Source organism: Pseudophryne corroboree, chromosome 3 (assembly GCF_028390025.1).
Source record: "Pseudophryne corroboree isolate aPseCor3 chromosome 3, aPseCor3.hap2, whole genome shotgun sequence".
Classification (NCBI taxonomy): Eukaryota; Metazoa; Chordata; class Amphibia; order Anura; family Myobatrachidae; genus Pseudophryne; species Pseudophryne corroboree.
In genome coordinates, this window is record NC_086446.1 from 374,286,216 (window position 1) to 374,306,480 (window position 20,265).

A 20,265-nucleotide genomic window follows, 5' to 3' on the forward strand; every position below is an offset into this window, starting at 1 on the left:
AGCTTATCAAATTACAAATATAAACAAAATGTAATACTACACATACAATACACTGTTAGAAGTATCGGGTGAGCAGTATCGGGTGCTGCTCACCCGATACTTCTAACAGTGGACAGATCAGCAGTTTCTTTGTTATTATCTCGTACGTATGCTACCTGCATTTGCTACAGGATTTTAAATTGAACATCTGGTTATGGAACTGGGATTTGCCGTTCACGCGACATTTCCAATTGTGGATAGATAAGCTATCTAATTGTTTTCATCTTGTACGTTTGCTACCTGCATTTGCGTCAGGATTGTTGTATTAAATTTTGTTTATATTTGTAATTTGATAAGCTTCTGTATGGTTATTGGGACCAGCAAGGTTCCTAATTTCAGAGCCTTATGCGGATTTTAACTTTGTGAAAACAATACACACTATGTTTGTCTTTTGATTTCTAATTTACATGTTCTAAAGTGTCATCCGATCGAAGCTGTCCTCAAGGAGCCAAGTTGTTCTTTTTTAAAATTTTGCACACCTCACAGGGTGCACTGGCTATACAATACTATAATATAATATAATATAATATAATATAATTTTACTCACCGGTAAATCTATTTCTCGTAGTCCATGCTGGGACTCCGTAAGGACCATGGGTAATAGCGGCTCCGCAGGAGACTGGGCACAACTAAAGAAAGCTTTAGGACTACCTGGTGTGCACTGGCTCCTCCCACTATGACCCTCCTACAGACCTCAGTTAGGATACTGTGCCCGGAAGAGCTGACACAATAAGGAAGGATTTTGAATCCCGGGTAAGACTCATACCAGCCACACCAATCACACCGTATAACTCGTGATACTATACCCAGTTAACAGTATGAAAAATAACTGAGCCTCTCAACAGATGGCTCAACAATAACCCTTTAGTTAGGCAATAACTATAAACAAGTATTGCAGACAATCCGCACTTGGGATGGGCGCCCAGCATCCACTACGGACTACGAGAAATAGATTTACCGGTGAGTAAAATCTTATTTTCTCTGACGTCCTAAGTGGATGCTGGGACTCCGTAAGGACCATGGGGATTATACCAAAGCTCCCAAACGGGCGGGAGAGTGCGGATGACTCTGCAGCACCGAATGGGCAAACTCTAGGTCCTCCTCAGCCAGGGTGTCAAACTTGTAGAATTTAGCAAATGTGTTTGACCCCGACCAAGTAGCTACCTCGGCAAAGTTGTAGAGCCGAGGCCCCTCGGGCAGCCGCCCAAGAAGAGCCCCTTTCCTCGTGGAATGGGCTTTCACCGATTTAGGATGCGGCAATCCAGCCGCAGAATGTGCAAGCTGAATCGTGCTACAGATCCAGCGAGCAATAGTCTGCTTAGAAGCAGGAGCACCCAGCTTGTTGGGTGCACACAGGATAAATAGCGAGTCAGTTTTCCCGACTCCAGCCGTCCTGGAAACATATACTTTTCAGGGCCCTGACTACGTCCAGTAACTTGGAATCCTCCAAGTCCTAAGTAGCCGCAGGCACCACAATAGGTTGGTTCACATGAAAAACTGATACCACCTTAGGAAAGAATTGGGAACGAGTCCTCAATTCCGCCTTATCCATATAAAAAAAATCAGATAAGGGCTTTTGCATGACAAAGCCGCCAATTCTGATACACGCCTGGCCGACGCCAAGGCCAACAGCATGCCCACTTTCCACGTGAGGTATTGTAGCTCCACGGATTTAAGTGGCTCAACCCAATGCGACTTCAGGAAATCCAACACCACGTTGAGATCCCACGGTGCCACTGGAGGCACAAACGGGGGCTGACTATGCAGCACTCCCTTAACAAAAGTCTGAACTTCAGGCAGTGAAGCCAGTTCTATTTTGGAAGAAAATCGATAGAGCCGAAATCTGGACCTTAATGGAACCCAATTTTAAGCCCATAGTCACCCTGACTGTAGGAAGTGCAGAAATCGACCTAGCTGAAATTCCTCCTTTGGGGCCTTCCTGGCCTCACAGCACGCAACATATTTCCGCCATATGCGGTGATAATGGTTTGCGTTTACTTCTTTCCTAGCTTTAATTAGCGTAGGGATAACTTCCTCCGGAATGCCGTTTTCCTTCAGGATCCGGCGTTCAACCGCCATGCCGTCAAACGCAGCCGCGGTACGTCTTGGAACAGACAGGCCCCCTGCTGCAGCAGGTCCTGTCTGAGCGGCAGAGGCCATGGGTCCTCTGAGATCATTTCTTGGAGTTCTGGGTACCAAGCTCTTCTTGGCCAATCCGGAACAATGAGTATAGTTCTTACTCCTCTCCTTCTTATTATTCTCATTACCCTGGGTAAGAGGCAGAGAAGGGAACACATACACCGACTGGTACACCCACGGTGTTACCAGAGCGTCCACAGCTATCGCCTGAGGGTCCCTTGACCTGGCGCAATATCTTTGTAGTTTTTTGTTGAGGTGGGATGCCATCATGTCCACCTGTGGCCTTTCCCAACGGTGTACAATCATTTGGAAGATTTCTGGATGAAGTCCCCACTCTCCCGGGTGGAGGTCGTGTCTGCTGAGAAAGTCTGCTTCCCAGTTGTACACTCCGGGAATGAACACTGCTGACAGTGCTAACACATGATTTTCCGCCCATCGGAGAATCCTTGTGGCTTCTGCCATCGCCATCCTGCTTCTTGTGCAGCCCTGTCGGTTTACATGAGCGACCGCTGTGATGTTGCCTGACCAGATCAGCACCGGCCGGTGTTGAAGCAGGGGTCTAGCCTGACTTAGGACATTGTAAATGGCCCTTAGTTCCAGAATATTTATGTGTAGGGAAGTCTCCTGACTTTTCCATAGTCCTTGGAAGTTTCTTCCCTGTGTGACTGCCCCCCAGCCTCGAAGGCTGGCATCCGTGGTCACCAGGACCCAGTCCTGTATGCCGAATCAGCGGCCCCTTAGAAGATGAGCACTCTGCAGCCACCACAACAGCGACACCCTGGCCCTTGGAGACAGGGTTATCCGCCGATGCACCTTAAGATGCGACCCGGACCACTTGTCTAACAGATCCCACTGGAAGATCCTTGCATGGGACCTGGCGAATGGAATTTCTTCGTAAGAAGCTACCATCTTTCCCAGGGCTCGCGTGCATTGATGCACAGACACCTGTATTTGTATTAGGAGGTCTCTGTCTAGAGACGACAACTCCTAGGACTTCTCCTCCGAGAGAAACCCTTTTTATCCTGTTCTGTGTCCAGAACCATACCCAGGAACAGTAGACGCGTCGTAGGAACCAGCTGCGACTTTGGAATATTCAGAATTCAGCCGTGCTGTTGTAGCACTTCCCGAGATAGTGCTACTCCGACGAACAACTGCTCCCTGGACCTCGCCTTTATAAGGAGATCGTCCAAGCACGGGATAATTATTTCGGCCATTACCTTGGTAAATACCCTCGGTGCCGGGGACAGACCTACGGCACCGTCTGGAATTGGTAATGACCATCCTGTACCACAATTTTGAGGTACTCCTGGTGAAGAGGGTAAATAGGGACATGTAGGTAAGCATCCTTGATGTCCAGTGATACCATGAAATTCTCCAGGCTTGCAATAATTGCCCTGAGCGATTCCATTTTGAACTTGAACCTTCGTATATAAGTGTTCAAGGATTTCAGTTTTAGAATGGGTCTCACCGAACAGTCTGGTTTTGGTACCACAACATTTTGGAATAGTAACCCCGGCCTTGTTGAAGGAGGGGTACCTTGATTTCACCTGCTGGAAGTACAGCTTGTGAATTGCCGCCAGTACTACCTCCCTTTCTCCGAGGGCAGCAGGCAAGGCTGATGTGAGGTAACGGCGAGGGGGAGTCGCCTCGAACTCCAGCCTGTATCCCTGTGATACTACTTGCAGAACCTAGGGATCCACCTGTGGGCAAGCCCACTGGTCCCTGAAGTTCCCGAGACGCGCCCCCACCGCACCTGTCTCCACCTGTGGAGCCCCAGCGTCATGCGGTGGACTCAGAGGAAGCGGGGGAAGATTTTTGATCCTGGGAACTGGCTGTCTGGTGCAGCTTTTTCCTTCTTCCCTTGTCTCTGTGCAGAAAGGAAGCGCCTTTGACCCGCTTGCTTTTCTGAAGCCGAAAGGACTATCTGAAAATACGGTGCTTTCTTAGGCTGTGAGGAAACCTGAGGTAACATTTTTTCTCCCAGCTGTTGCTGTGGATACGAGGTCCCAGAGACCATCCCCAAACAATTCCTCACCCTTATAAGGCAGAATCTCCATGTGCCTTTTAAAGGCAGCATCACCTGTCCACTGCCGGGTCTCTAATACCCTCCTGGCAGAATGGACATTGCATTAATTCTGGATGCCAGCCGGCAAATATCCCTCTGTGCATCCTTCATATATAAAGACGACGTCTTTAATATGCTCTATGTTAGCAAAATATTATCCCTGTCTAGGGTATTAATATTATTTGACAGGGTATCAGACCACGCTGCAGCAGCACTATTTATGCCGAGGCAAATGCAGGTCTCAGTATAGTACCTGAGTGTGTATATACAGACTTCAGGATAGTCTCCTGCTTTTTATCAGCAGGCTCCTTCAAAGTGGCCGTATCCCAAGACGGCAGTGCCACCTTTTTTGACAAACGTGTGAGCGCCTTATCCACCCTAGGGGATATCTCCCAACGTGACCTATCCTCTGGCGGGAAAGGGTACGCCAGCAGTAACTTTTTAGAAATTACCATTTTCTTATCGGGGGAACCCACGCTCTTTACACACTTCATTCACTCATCTGATGGGGGAACAAAACACTGGCTGCTTTTTCTCCCCAAACATAAATCCCTTTTATGTGGTACTTGGGTTCATGTCAGAAATGTGTAACACATTTTTCATTGCCGAGATCATGCAACGGATGTTCCTAGTGGATTGTGTATAGGTCTCAACCTCGTCGACACTGGAGTCAGACTCCGTGCCGACATCTGTGTCTGCCATCTGAGGTAACGGGCGTTTTTTGAGCCCCTGATGGCCTTTGAGACGCCTGGGCAAGTGCGGGCTGAGAAGCCGGCTGTACCACAGCTGTTACGTCATCCAGCCTTTTATGTAAGGAGTTGACATTGTCGGTTAATACCTTCCACCTATCCATCCACTCTGGTGTCGGCCCCACAGGGGGCGACATCCCATTTATCGGCCTCTGCTCCGCCTCCACGTAACCTTCCTCATCCAACATGTCGACACAGCCGTACCGACACACCGCACACACACAGGGAATGCTCTGACTGAGGACAGGACCCCACAAAGTCCTTTGGGGAGACAGAGAGAGAGAGAGTATGCCAGCACACACCAGAGCGCTATATAATGCAGGGATTAACACTATAACTGAGTGATTTCCCCCCCCCAATAGCTGCTTGTATACACATATTGCGCCTAAATTTAGTGCCCCCCTCTCTTTTTAACCCTTTGAGCCTGAAAACTACAGGGGAGAGCCTGGGGAGCTATCTTCCAGCTGCACTGTGAAGAAAAAATGGCGCCAGTGTGCTGAGGGAGATGGCCCCGCCCCTTTTCCGGCTGACTTTTCCCGCTTTTTCTGGAATTCTGGCAGGGGTATTCTTACACCTATATAGCCTTCCTGACTATATATGGTGTAGATTTGCCAGCCAAGGTGTCTTATATTGCCCTCAGGGCGCCCCCCCCCCAGCGCCCTGCACCCATCAGTGACCGGAGTGTGAGGTGTGCATGAGGAGCAATGGCGCACAGCTGCAGTGCTGTGCGCTACCTTGTTGAAGACAGAAGTCTTCTGCCGCTGATTTTCCGGAACACTTCTTGCTTCTGGCTCTGTAAGGGGGCCGGCGGCGTGGCTCCGGGAACGAACACCAAGGTCGGGTCCTGCGGTCGATCCCTCTGGAGCTAATGGTGTCCAGTAGCCTAAGAAGCCCAAACTACCACCAGTTAGGTAGGTTCGCTTCTTCTCCCCTTAGTCCCTCGCTGCAGTGAGTCTGTTGCCAGCAGATCTCACTGTAAAATAAAAAACCTAAAATATACTTTCTTTCTAGGAGCTCAGGAGAGCCCCTAGTGTGCATCCAGCTCAGCCAGGCACAAGATTCTAACTGAGGTCTGGAGGAGGGTCATAGAGGGAGGAGCCAGTGCACACCAGGTAGTCCTAAAGCTTTCTTTAGTTGTGCCCAGTCTCCTGCGGAGCCGCTATTCCCCATGGTCCTTACGGAGTCCCAGCATCCACTTAGGACATCAGAGAAATATATATACACACACATATATTTATATATACACATACACACATTTTATTTTTAGCACGATGTTTTATAGATTTTTTTTTCATGATATAATGCACAACAGATGCAGAAAACTAATATTTCCTGTCATTCCTTGCCAAGAAACATTCAATAGCAGAATGAATAGGAACATGATGATGAAAACATTGAGAAACTTTTAATATATCTAGTAGACAGCACTTCAAAGCTGGGAGAACACTTGGTTTTTTTTTAATTGAACCCTATGATTCAGCTTTGTTCTCTGATAAATATATCCCAGAGTATTAATAAAATATGCATTAATGCAGATTCACCAACACTGGCAGGTGGAGTAGAGCAGTCAGTGTCCTTACCGTGGTTAGAAGGGTATGTAATTCTTCTGGACCAAGATTTTCATAACTAATTCCTGTACTGCTACTGTACTGTAAAACCGAGAGGACAAGTGATAATTTTATTACAAACTTTAGAAATGGACTTTGCTTCTAGGGGTCAGTTAGCTGCAATGTTATCACGGTAGCGAATTAGCGCAGCAGCCCGAACTTACAGAAAACTGCTGGCAGCTGCATTGGGGTACAAGTAAAAACTGGTGAATTTGGACTAGGAGTGGGCTGCAAGATGCGGTGAAGTTGCCGGCGTTTTAATGCAGTGGCAAGTCGCACCCTTTACAACTAATTGGATTAACGCCATAAAAGTGCTTTCTTAGAGCTGGTCACAAAACAAATTGAATTAAGAGAATACATCCTACAGAAGCACATCAAAATTTTAAAAGCAGTAACTTGAAAATATGCCTAAAAATTTAGTTTCACTGGAAAAAAAATATTCAAAGTTTATAAAAAGGACAGAAGCTCAAACAAAGTAAGAAAATATTTTACCCCTCCCAGCTGAGACCAATTGTTGCGCAATTATTCTGCTTTCAACAGGGGCAACTTTCTAAGCTACCTTAAACGTCAGGTGATCTTTTTATATGCAGTGTTATCTTCTGCACGTGCTCAGCCTTGATATGGGCGGGGATAACAACACTTGGCCAATCAGATTGTGGGCATGCTTTCAGCAGCAGGAGACATGCTGAACATGTGGGAGACAGTGATCTCTTGCTGTTATGTTAAGGCGGGCAGGACAGAATCGTTTTTTTCCCTCAAGATTCTGGGAGATTTAACATTTCAGGGGTTTTTTCTGTTTAAAATAACTACTACTAAGTCACATAACAATAAGAGTATTAAAAGAAAAAAAAAGTTTAAGCATTGTATGTGGAGTAATACAAATTTAGGCATTTAAGCTCATATTGTTAATTCCTAGGAAAATGCAGAATACTCATTTTGAAGACTCCACTAATTAGGGAGTAGAATGCACATGTTCAGTGAGTGGCCCTCACTAAATAAGGATTTTAGCCAAATCTACTTCACAGCTAAATGTACATTATTGCAATATGACTTTAACATAACTATATTTATTACTAGTTACCAGCCTGTCAAAATGATGGAACATTGTAACAGTAATGTCAGCGCTGACAGCTGTGCACACCCAGTCGGAGCAACACTTTAAATGCTATGTCAGGTGCTATCTAGTGGCCACCAGCGCGCAAAACACTTAAATTCCCCCCATAGAGGTGAGGAGCAGCATTAGCCTTTTATTATACAGGATGGTAACATCTTTAATCTCTTGATGTTCCTATATAAGATGTATAAGTGTGGCTCTACTAGATAGTAGCTTTACTAGATATCCAATGCAGTTATTTTGTTATTCATAAGAATAGTTTATCACTGAGGCATTACATTGCATGAACAAGGTTCTCATCTCTTGTATATACGTTTCCCTTACTGTAGGCTAAAGAGCAGCTTTATTATTTAAAGCAGAACAATGCTAACCATTTTGTTCAGCTACATTTTATGCACAATATTTTTTAGAATTATGAACTCAAAGGAAAAACCATAGTACCATGTAAGAGGCAGCCTGAGCACAATAAATATTTAAAGTGAATATTGGAGGTGGTAATTTATGAGCTGAAGCAACATTTAGGATGAATGTAGCATTCCACTGAGACACAAGACAAGTGGATCTCACTATTAGTCACTTATATTAGCAATAGCCAACCCTGCCTTTTGTTTCTAGGAGCTGTAAAGTAAGAAATGCAGGCAAGAACTGTACCTTAAATGGGTCCGTGTTAACAGACAGATCTCCTTAAAAAAAAAAAAAATACAAAAAGTAAATAGTTTGATGAAAGAAATAAGTCACGTCATAATATGTAGTAGGTTATGCACGACAAGTAACCCTGCCTTCACTGGCGCACCAGGTAAGTCGCCACTAGACCACCATGGAGATACTGTCAATATTCTATTCATATCAGCATGATGAATGTCAACATAGCCATTCTCATGACAGTATTATACCACACTCTGGCAGCACACAAGGGTTTTGTGGAAGAGAAACACTTTATAATAGAGGGTCCCCCCTTTCTATACTTCAGGTGTGGCTATTAAATAAAGAGACTGTACGTGTGAAAAATAAACCATACTGCTTGAGATAAAAGCGAGTGTGGTGGGGGGTGGGGAGAGAGAGGGAACAATAGACTATCCCAAAATGGTTTTACAAGTGTTACCCCTCTCTTACAGATAGTGTGTTAAGGCCAGTACTCACGGCCCGATGCTGGAGAGATGTGTGCTGAGCGAACCGCTCAGCACACATCTCTCCCGGCGCTCAGCACAGCGCGATCTGTGCCGAGCGTGCGGGGGGAGACAGGGGGGGGGGGGCGCTCACTCCACCAGGCGGGTGAAGTGAGCGACCCGCTAGATTGGCCTGCATGCAGGCCAATCTAGCACCAGCGATAACGATGCGCGGGGCTGCGCATCGCTATCGCTGTTAGGGCTACACACGGAGCGATCTTGCTGAAAATCTAAGCAATCTAGTCAAGATTGCTTAGATTATCGCTCCGTGTGTACCCCCCTTTACAGTGTTCAAAGAAGTTGTGTTTTTTCCTGTGTGTCGTAAAAATGTTTTGTTCAAAAGTAGAGCATCGTATTTTTAGTCAACTTGAACAAGGCTTACGGAGCAGACTGTCACGTTCACTTGTGTAACAGTGGCACAAAAGAATTAGTGATAGTCGTGAAGATGGACTTCCCAGAAGGCCTTGCATATCAAAAACAAAACGTGTGAAAATTTGTTCATATTGACTGCCAAATAATGGCAGAAGTGGTAAACATTGACAAAGAAACTGTTAGGCAAGTTTTGCTTCAAAGTTTGTATAGAGAGATTTAACCGGGCGCTTCTCTGAGTATAAACTAGCCTTAAGTGACACCTGGTTTCCCTAGTGAAACCCAAGTACATATTGGGCTGTGTGGTTGTGTCAAATGGATGGTGCTACCCACTTAAACCAGTAATTATCATGAGGTGGTCATATTCACTAAAGGCAATTTATGGCAATAGAACAAAGAGGATATTAATTACCTACCAGTAAATCCTTTTCTCGTAGTCCTTAAGGGATATTAGGGAGACTTAGTATGATGGGGTATAGATTGGGTCCAAAGGAGCCGGTGCAATTTAAATTTCTTCACTGGGTGTGCTGGTGCCTCCCCACAGGCAGTTTAGAAAACAGTGCCCGAAGGAGAAAGGACATACTTGAAAGAAGGAACATAATGGCCCTCATTCCGAGTTGTTCGCTCGCTAGCTGCTTTTAGCAGCATTGCACACGCTAAGCCGCCGCCCTCTGGGAGTGTATCTTAGCATAGCAGAATTGCGAACGAAAGATTAGCAGAATTGCGAATAGAAATTTCTTAGCAGTTTGAGTAGCTCGAGACTTACTCAGCCATTGCGATCAGTTCAGTCAGTTTCGTTCCTGGTTTGACGTCACAAACACAACCAGCGTTCACCCAGACACTCCCCCGTTTCTTCAGACACTCCCGCGTTTTTCCCAGAAACGCCAGCGTTTTTTCGCACATGCCCAGAAAACGGCAAGTTTCCGCCCAGAAACACCCACTTCCTGTCAATCACAGTACGATCACCAGAACAATGAAAAAACCTTGTTATGCCGTGAGTAAAATACCTAACTTTTGTGTAAAATAACTAAGCGCATGCGCTCTGCGAACCTTGCGCATGCGCAGTAAGCGACTAATCGCAATATAGCGAAAATCGTCAATGAGCGAACAACTCTGAATGACCCCCAATGAGTGGTAAGATTTATACACCAGCACACCACAAACGTAAAACAACCAGCAACGGCTGGTAACCAAACAGCAACAGCTGAACAGGTAACCATAGAAAGATAACCTGCAGAAAAGTCAACGCACAGAGGCGGGCGCCCAATATCCCTTGTGGACTACAAGAAAAGGATTTACCAGTAGGTAATTAAAATCATTTTCTCTAGCATCCATAAGGGATATTGGGGAGGCTTCATACGATGGGGACATCCCAAAGCTTCCAGAACGGGCGGAGACTGCTCCAACACCGCCTGCCCAAACTGGGTATCCTCTTTGGCCAGGGTATCAAACCTGTAGAACTCCACAAAAGGTGTTCTTCCCCGACCAGGTAGCGGCTCAGCATAGTTGCAAGGCCGAAACCCCGCGGGCAGCCGCCCAAGAAGACCCCACCGATCTCGTAAAGTGGGCCTTCAGAGGCTGTGAAACAGGTAAGGCCGCCGACACATAGGCCTGTTGGATAGTAGGCCTTAGCCAATGAGCAACCCTTCTGTGCATCATAGAGCATGGACAAAGAATCAGTCTTTCTGATCAAAGTCATTCTTTTGACATAGATCTTCAAGGCTTGCACCGCATCCAATGCCTCTGGAGGAGAAGTACCAGAACCTGACGGAACCACAATAGGTTGATTCAAGTGGAACGCAGAGACGGCCTTCGACAGGAACTGCTGCCTAGACCTGAGCTCCGCTGTCCTCGTAAAAGATCAAGTAGGGATTTCCACACAATAAAAAGGCACCCAATTCTGAGACACGCCTAGCAGAAGCCAGGGCCAGTAACATCACCGTATTCCACGTGAGGTACTTGCCTTCTACAGTCAGAGGTTCAAACCAGGAGGACAGTAGAAATTCCAACACTACTTTCAAATCCCAGGGTGCCGTGGGCGGCACACAAAGGAGGTTATATGTGAAGTACCCCTTGCAAGAAGGTCTGAACTTCTGGCAACACTGCTAATTTCTTCTGGAAGATGGAAAGAGCTGAAATCTGGACCTTAATGGAACCCAGACATAAGCCCTTATCCACACCAGCCTGCAGAAAATGGAGGTCCCAAGTAGAACTCCACAGGCGGATACGTGCGTTCCTCGCACCAAGAGACATCTTCTACAGATATGATGATAGTGTTGAGGTCAGAGGCTTCCTTGCCTGCACCATGGTAGCAATGACCTTTCGGGAAAGGCCCTTGTGAGCTAGGATGTTCTGCTCAACCTCCATGCCGTCAAATGAAGTTGCGGTAAGTCCATGTAGATGAACGGTCCTTGTTGAAGAAGATCTCTTCTTAGTGGTAGAGGCCAAGGGTCTTCGACGGACATGTCCGAAAGATACGCGTACCAAGCCCTCCGAAGCCAATCCAGGGCAATCAGAACTGCCTGGACTCTGATTCCCGATTCGCTTGAGCACTCGTGGGAGCATTGGGATCAGTGGAAACAGGTGGACCAGCCGGTAAGGCCACAGCGATGTCAGGGCATCTACTGCCCTCGTCTGAGGGTCCCTGGTTCGTGAGCAATACCAATGAAGCTTCTTGTTGAGTCAAGAAGTCATCATGTCTATTTCTGGGCAACACCACCGGTCAATGATCTGCTGAAACACCTGATGGTGAAGCCCCCAATCTCCCGGGTGGAGATTGTGACGACTCAGGAAGTCTGCTTCCCAGTTGTCCACTCCCGGAATGAAGATTGTGGGCAGTGCTCTTGCATTTCTTTCCGCCAAGAGGAGTATCTTTGACACCTCTTGCATGCAGGGCCTGCTTTCTGTCCATCGTTGATTGATGTACGCCACTGCTGTGGCGTTGTCCGACTGTACCTGGATCGCATGATCCCGGAGTAGAGGAGAGGCCTGAAGCAGAGCAGAGCATTGTAGATCACCCGAAGTTCCAAAATGTTGATCGGAAGGAGGGCTTTGTGGACTGACCACCTGCCCTGGAACAGAGCACCTTAGGTGACAGCTCCCCATCCTCTCAGACTCGCATCTGTCATGAGGACGATCCAATCCTGAATCCCGAAACTCCGGCCTTCCAGGAGATTGGAAAACTGCAGCCACCACAGGAGGGAAATTCTGGCATGAGGTGACAACCGTAACATATGGTGCATCTGAAGATATGATCCGGACCACTTGCTCAGGAGATCCAATTGAAATGTTCTGGCATGGAACCTCCCAAATTGGATCACCTCGTATGAGGCAACCATTTTCCCCCAACAATCTTATGCAAAGATGGATGGATATTCGAGCAGGTCAGAGAACCATGCGGACCATCTCCTGAAGTGTTCTCGCCTTGTCCTCTGGGAGGAACACCTTCTGGGTCACAGTATCCAGTAACATACCCCCCAGGAACAGGAGCCGCTGAGTTGGTTCCAGGTGGGACTTCGGTAAATTGAGAATCCACCCATGGTGTGACAGAAGTTGGATAGTGCGGTCAATATGGAGCAATAAAAGCTCCCTGGATCTCGCTTTTGTCAGGAGATCATCAAGGTAAGGGACGAGATTGACCCCCGGACCCGTAGCATCATCTCTGCCATTACCTTTGTGAACACCCTCGGAGCTGTCAACAGGCCGAAGGGTAGTGCCTGGAACTGGTAGTGATCGTCCAGCAGAGCAAACCTCAGATAAGCCTGATGAGGTGGCTAAAATCGGAATATGGAGATAAGCGTCCTTGATATACAGGGAGACCATGAATTCCTGTTCTTCCATGCCCGCAATCACTGCTCGCAAGAATTCCATTTGAAAACCTTTAGGTAAGGGTTCAAGGACTTTAGATTCAAAAATAAGATTTTAAACCTACCGGTAAATCTTTTTCTCCTAGTCCGTAGAGGATGCTGGGGACTCCGTAAGGACCATGGGGTATAGACGGGCTCCACAGGAGACATGGGCACCTAAAAACTTAGTATGGTGTGCATTGGCTCCTCCCTCTATGCCCCTCCTCCAGACCTCAGTTAGAGAACTGTGCACAGAGGAGATGGACAATACGAGGAAAGGATTTTGTTAATCTAAGGGCAAGATTCATACCAGCCCACACCAATCATACCATATAACCTGGAATACACATAACCAGTTAACAGTATGAACAAACTACAGTATCGGTCCAAGACCGATTCTAACTGTAACATAACCCTTATGTAAGCAATAACTATATACAAGTCTTGCAGATTTTCCGCACTGGGACGGGCGCCCAGCATCCTCTACGGACTAGGAGAAAAAGATTTACCGGTAGGTTTAAAATCTTATTTTCTCTTACGTCCTAGAGGATGCTGGGGACTCCGTAAGGACCATGGGGTTTATACCAAAGCTCCCAATCGGGCGGGAGAGTGCGGATGACTCTGAAGCACCGACTGAGCAAATGCTAGGTCCTCATCAGCCAGGGTATCAAACATGTAGAATTTAGCAAAAGTGTTTGAACCCGACCAAGTCGCTGCTCGGCAAAGCTGTAATGCCGAGAATTCCCGGGCAGCCGCCCAAGAAGAGCCCACCTTCCTAGTGGAATGGGCCTTTACTGAATGCGGTAACGGCAATCCAGCCGTAACATAAGCCTGCTGAATCGTGTTACAGATCCAGCGCACAATAGTCTGCTTCGAAGCAGGCGTGCCAATCTTGTTGGCAGCATACAGGACCAACAATGCTTCTGTTTTCCGAATTCTAGCCGTCCTGGCTACATAATCTTTAAGGCCCTGACTACATCCAGGGACCTGGAATCCTCCAAGTCACTCGTAGCCACAGGCACCACTATAGGTTGTTTCATATGAAATGAAGACACCACCTTAGGTAAAAATTGAGGACGAGTCCTCACTTCTGCTCTATCCACATGAAAAATCAAGTAAGGGCTCTTGTGAGACAAGGCCGCCAATTCTGACACACGTCTTGCAGATGCCAAGGCTAACATGACCACCTTCCAGGTGAGAACTTCAACTCCACCGTTTGAAGGGGTTCAAACCAGTGTGATTTAAGGAACTGTAACACCACGTTCAGCTCCCATGGTGTCCCTGGGGGCACAAAAGGAGGCAGGATGTGTAGCACTCCCTTTACAAAAATCTGGACTTCTGGAAGAGAAGCCAATTCCTTCTGAAAGAATATCGACAGGGCCGAAATCTGTACTTTAACAGATCCTAACTTTAGGCCCATATCCACTCCTGTCTGTAGGAAGTGGAGAAAAAACGACCCAGATGTAAATCTTCCGTAGGAGCATTCTTGGTTTCACACCAAGATGCATATTTCCACCAGATACGGTGATAATGTTTTACAGTCACCTCCTTCCTAGCCTTTATTAGAGTAGGTATGATCTCCTCCGGAATACCCTTCTCAGCTAGGATCCGGCGTTCAACCGCCCTGCCGTCAAACGTAACCGCGGCAAGTCTTAGAACAGACAGGGCCCCTGCTGTAACAGGTCCTCTCTCAGAGGAAGAGGCCCAGGATCTTCTGTGAGCATCTCCTGAAGATCTGAGTACCAGGCCCTTCAAGGCCAGTCTGGAACAATGAGAATTGTCTGTACTCTTTTTCGTCTTATGATCCTCAACACTTTTGTGATGAGGAAGAGGAGGAAACATAGACCAACTGGAATACCCATGGTGTTACCAGAGCGACTACGGCTATTGCCTGAGGGTCCCGGGACCTGGCAGAATACCTTCACAGCTTCTCGTTGAGGCGTGACGCCATCATGTCTATTTGAGGAACTCCCGAGACTAGTTATCTCTGCAAAGACTTCTTGATGAAGTCTTCATTCTCCTGGATGGAGATAGTTTCTGCTGAGGAAGTCTGCTCCAGAATGAAGACTGCTGACAGAGCGCTTACGTGATTTTCCGCCCAGCGAAGAATTTTGGTGGCTTCCGCCATTGCGACTCTGCTTTTTGTCCCGCCTTGGCGGTTCACGAGCCACTGCTGTGACATTGTCCGATTCAATCAGAACCGGTAGGTAGCGAAGAAGGCCCTCCGCTTGTCGAAGGCCGTTGTATATGGCCCTTAGTTCCAACACGTTGATGTGTAGACAGGACTCCTGGTCTGACCACAGTCCCTGAAAATTTCTTCCTAGGGTTACTGCTCCCCATCCTCGGAGGCTCGCGTCCGTGGTTACCAGGATCCAGTCCTGAATGCCGAAACTGCGACCCTCTAGAAGGTGAGCACTTTGCAGCCACCATAGAAGAGACACCCTGGCCCTGGGGAACAGTGTTATTTTTTGATAATTGTAGATGGGACCCGGACTATTTGTACAGAAGATCCCATTGAAACGTCCTTGCATGGAACCTGCCGAAGGGAATGGCCTCGTAAGTTGCCACCATTTTCCCCAGAACCCGAGTGCATTGATGAACTGACACTCTTTTCGGCTTTAGCAGGTCTCGGGCCATGTTCTGGAGGTCCTGGACTTTTTCCCACGTGAGGAAAACTTCTTGTTCCATGTCCAGTATCATGCCTAGGAACGTCAGTCGAGTTGTCGGAACCAACTGTGACTTTGGCAGATTGAGAATCCAACTCTGTTGCCGAAGCACTCTCTGAGAGAGTGACACGTTCTCCAGTAGTGGTCTTGACCTCGCTTTTATCAGGAGATCGTCCAAGTATGGGATAATCGTGACTCCTTGCTTGCGCAGGATCATCATTTTCTGAAATTGATAATGACCATCCTGTACCGCGAATCTCAGGTACTCCTGATGATAGGGATATATGGGGACATGAAGGTAAGCATCCTTTATGTCCAGTGACACCATAAAATCCCCCCCTTCCAGGCAGGCTATCACCGCTCGGAGCGATTCCATCTTGAATTTGAATCTTTTCAAGTACAGGTCTAGGGATTTTAGATTTAAAATGGGCCTGACCGAACCATCCGGCTTCGGGACCACAAATAGGGTTGAGTAATACCCTTTTCCCTGTTGGCTCAGGGGAACCCTGATAATCACTCGCTGTTGACACAGCGTTTGAATTGCAGCCAGCACTACTTCCCGTTCTGGGGTAGAAGCTGGTAAGGCCGACTTGAAAAATCGACGTGGGGCACCTCTTCGAATTCCATCTTGTAACCCTGGGAGACTATTTTTATCACCCAAGGGTCCACGTCTGACTGAACCCAGACTTGGCTGAATAGTCTAAGGCGTGCTCTCACCTGTGCGGACTCCCGCAGGGGAGCCCCAGCGTCATGCGGTGGACTTAGCGGAAGCCGGGGAGGACTTCTGCTCTTGGGAACTAGCCGCAGCAGGTGTCCTCTTGCCTCTACCCTTACCTCTGGCGAGGAAAGAGGAGCCCCGACCTCTTCTGGATCTATGCGAGCGAAAGGACTGCATCTGATAGTGGAGGTTTCTTTTGCTGTTGGGGAACAAAAGGTAAAAAGGTAGACTTACCCGCGGTAGCTGTGGAGACCAGGTCCGCGAGGCCTTCCCCAAACAATACATCACCTTTGTAAGGTAAAACCTCCATATGCCTTTTTGATTCTGCATCCCCCGTCCATTGGCGGATCCATAAGGCTCTTCTTGCCGAAATAGCCATAGCATTGGCTCTCGAACCCAGTAATCCAATGTCTCTTTGAGTGTCCCTCATATACAAGACTGCATCCTTAATATGAGCTAATGTTAACATAATTGTATCCCCATCAAGGATATCAAGGTCAGCTGACAGGGTATCTGTCCACGCTGCTACTGCACTACATACCCATGCCGACGCAATTGCTGGTCTAAGCAAAGTACCAGTATGTGTGTAAATAGACTTTAATGTAGTCTCCTGCCTGCGGTCCGCAGGGTCCTTGAGGGCCGCTGTGTCAGGGGACGGTAGCGACTCTTGGAAAGGCGTGTTGAGGCTTTGTCCACTGTGAGAGGATTCCCAACGTACCCTGTCCTGTGTAGGGAAAGGGTATGCCATAAGAACCCTTTTGGGAATCTGCAGCTTCTTATCTGGAGTTTCCCAAGCTTTTTCACATAACTCATTTAGTTCATGGGAAGGAGGAAAATTCATAACCTGTTTCCTTCCCTTAAACATGTTTATCCTCGTGTCGGACAACGAGGGCTCATCAGTGATATGTAAAACATCTTCTATTGCAATAATCATGCACGGAATACTTTTTGTCACCCTGGGGTGCAATCTTGCTTCATCATAGTCGACACTGGAATCAGAGTCCGTGTCGGTATCAGTGTCCCCTATTTGTGAGAATGGACGTTTCCGAGACCTGGGTCCTGTGAGTCGGTGCCATCCGTAGATTGAACACCTGTCGACATCCTGGACTCTGCTTTTGTCCAGCCTTTTAGGTAGTGAAGCTACACTTACATTTAACATATGCCACTGACACCACTCATCTGTTCCACCTCCTCTTTGGATAAGCCTTCCGCTGCAGACATGCCGACACACACACACACTGGGATATAACTATAAGGGGACAATTCCCTAAAGAAGGCCCTTTGGAGAGACAGTATGCCAGCACACACCAGCGCCAAACTGACCCAGGAAAACCCAGACAGCGCACGCTATATATATATATATATATATATATATAAGAATTTACTTACCGATAATTCTATTTCTCATAGTCCGTAGTGGATGCTGTGGACTCCGTAAGGACCATGGGGAATAGCGGCTCCGCAGGAGACTGGGCACATCTAAAGAAAGCTTTAGGACTAACTGGTGTGCACTGGCTCCTCCCCCTATGACCCTCCTCCAAGCCTCAGTTAGGATACTGTGCCCGGACGAGCGTACACAATAAGGAAGGATTTTGAATCCCGGGTAAGACTCATACCAGCCACACCAATCACACCGTATAACTTGTGATCTGAACCCAGTTAACAGTATGATAACAGAGAAGCCTCTGAAAAGATGGCTCCCAACAATAATAACCCGATTTTGTAACAATAACTATGTACAAGTATTGCAGACAATCCGCACTTGGGATGGGCACCCAGCATCCACTACGGACTTTGAGAAATAGAATTATCGGTAAGTAAATTCTTATTTTCTCTAACGTCCTAAGTGGATGCTGGGGACTCCGTAAGGACCATGGGGATTATACCAAAGCTCCCAAACGGGCGGGAGAGTGCGGATGACTCTGCAGCACCGAATGAGAGAACTCCAGGTCCTCCTCAGCCAGGGTATCAAATTTGTAGAATTTAGCAAACGTGTTTGCCCCTGACCAAGTAGCTGCTCGGTAAAGTAGTAAAGCCGAGACCCCTCGGGCAGCCGCCCAAGATGAGCCCACTTTCCTTGTGGAACGGGCTTTTACAGATTTTAGCTGTGGCAGGCCTGCCACAGAATGTGCAAGCTGAATTGTACTACAAATCCAACGAGCAATAGTCTGCTTAGAAGCAGGAGCACCCAGCTTGTTGGGTGCATACAGGATAAACAGCGAGTCAGATTTCCTGACTCCAGCCGTCCTGGAAACATATTTTCAGGACCCTGACAACATCCAGCAACTTGGATTCCTCCAAGTCCCTAGTAGCCGCAGGCACCACAATAGGTTGGTTCAGGTGAAAACGCTGGAACCACCTTAGGGAGAAACTGAGGACGATTCCTCAATTCCGCCCTGTCCGAATGGAAAATCAGATAAGGGCTTTTACAGGATAAGGCCGCCAATTTTGACACGCGCCTGGCCCAGGCCAGGGCCAACAGCATGACCACTTTCCATGCGAGATATTTTAACTTCACAGATTTAAGTGGTTCAAACCAATGTGACTTTTGGAACCCAAACTACATTGAGATCCCAAATTGCCACTGGAGGCACAAAAGGAGGCTGTATATGCAGTACCCCTTTTACAAACGTCTAAACTTCAGGGACTGAAGCTAGTTCTTTTTTGGAAGAAAATTGACAGGGCCGAAATCTGAACCTTAATGGACCCCAATTTCAGGCCCATAGACACTCCTGTTTTCAGGAAATGTAGGAATCGACCCAGTTGAATTTCCTCCGTCGGGCCTTACTGGCCTCGCACTACGCAACATATTTTCGCCAATTGCGGTGATAATGTTTTTGCGGTTACATCCTTCCTGGCTTTAGATCAGGATATGGATGACTTCATCCGGAATGCCTTTTTTTCTTCAGGATCCGGTGTTCAACCGGCATGCCGTCAAACGCAGCCGCGGTAAGTCTTGGAACAGACAGGGTCCTTGCTGGAGCAGGTCCCTTCTTAGAGGTAGAGGCCACGGATCCTCCATGAGCATCTCTTGAAGTTCCGGTTACCAAGTCCTTCTTGGCCAATCCGGAGCCACGAATATAGTGCTTTCTCCTCTCCATCTTATCAATCTCAGTACCTTGGGTATGAGAGGCAGAGGAGGGAACACATACACTGACTGGTACACCCACGGTGTTACCAGAGCGTCTACAACTATTGCCTTAGGGTCTCTTGACCTGGCGCAATACCTGTCGAGTTTTTTAATCATGTGGACGACTTCTGGGTGAAGTCCCCACTCTCCCGGGTGGAGGTCGTGCTGAGGAAGTCTGCTTCCCAGTTGTTCACTCCCGGAATGAATACTGTTGACAGTGCTATCACATGATTTTCCGCCCAGCGAAGAATCCTTGCAGCTTCTGCCATTGCCCTCCTGCTTCGTGTGCCACCCTGTCTGTTAACGTGGGTGACTGCCATGATGTTGTCCGACTGGATCAACACCGGCTGACCTTGAAGCAGAGGTCTTGCTAAGCTTAGAGCATTGTAAATGGCCCTTAGCTTCAGGATATTTATGTGAAGTGATGTATCCAGGCTTGACCCTAAGCCCTGGATATTCCTTCCCTGTGTGACTGCTCCCCAGCCTCGCAGGCTGGCATCCGTGGTCACCAGGACCCAGTCCTGAATGCCGAAACTGCGGCCCTCTAGAAGATGAGCACTCTGCAACCACCACAGGATGGATACCCTTGTCCTTGGTGACAGGGTTATTCCCTGATGCATCTGAAAATGCGACCCGGACCATTTGTCCAGTAGGTTCC

General features: G+C 47.6%; 1 protein-coding gene across 4 annotated transcripts in view; it reads right to left on the reverse strand.

Moving 5' to 3' along the window:
• The window catches only part of ATXN7L3 (ataxin 7 like 3), a 66,876-nt gene that overhangs the window by 18,778 nt on the left and 27,833 nt on the right, over positions 1 to 20,265 (reverse strand). For all 4 annotated transcript variants that reach the window (XM_063959918.1, XM_063959919.1, XM_063959921.1 and 1 more), the window contains exons 8-9: positions 8,365 to 8,396; positions 6,573 to 6,641 (exon numbers count right to left, since the gene is read on the reverse strand). In XM_063959918.1, coding sequence (XP_063815988.1) covers positions 6,573 to 6,641; positions 8,365 to 8,396 — 101 coding nt within the window. The remainder of the gene's footprint in view (positions 1 to 6,572; positions 6,642 to 8,364; positions 8,397 to 20,265) is intronic.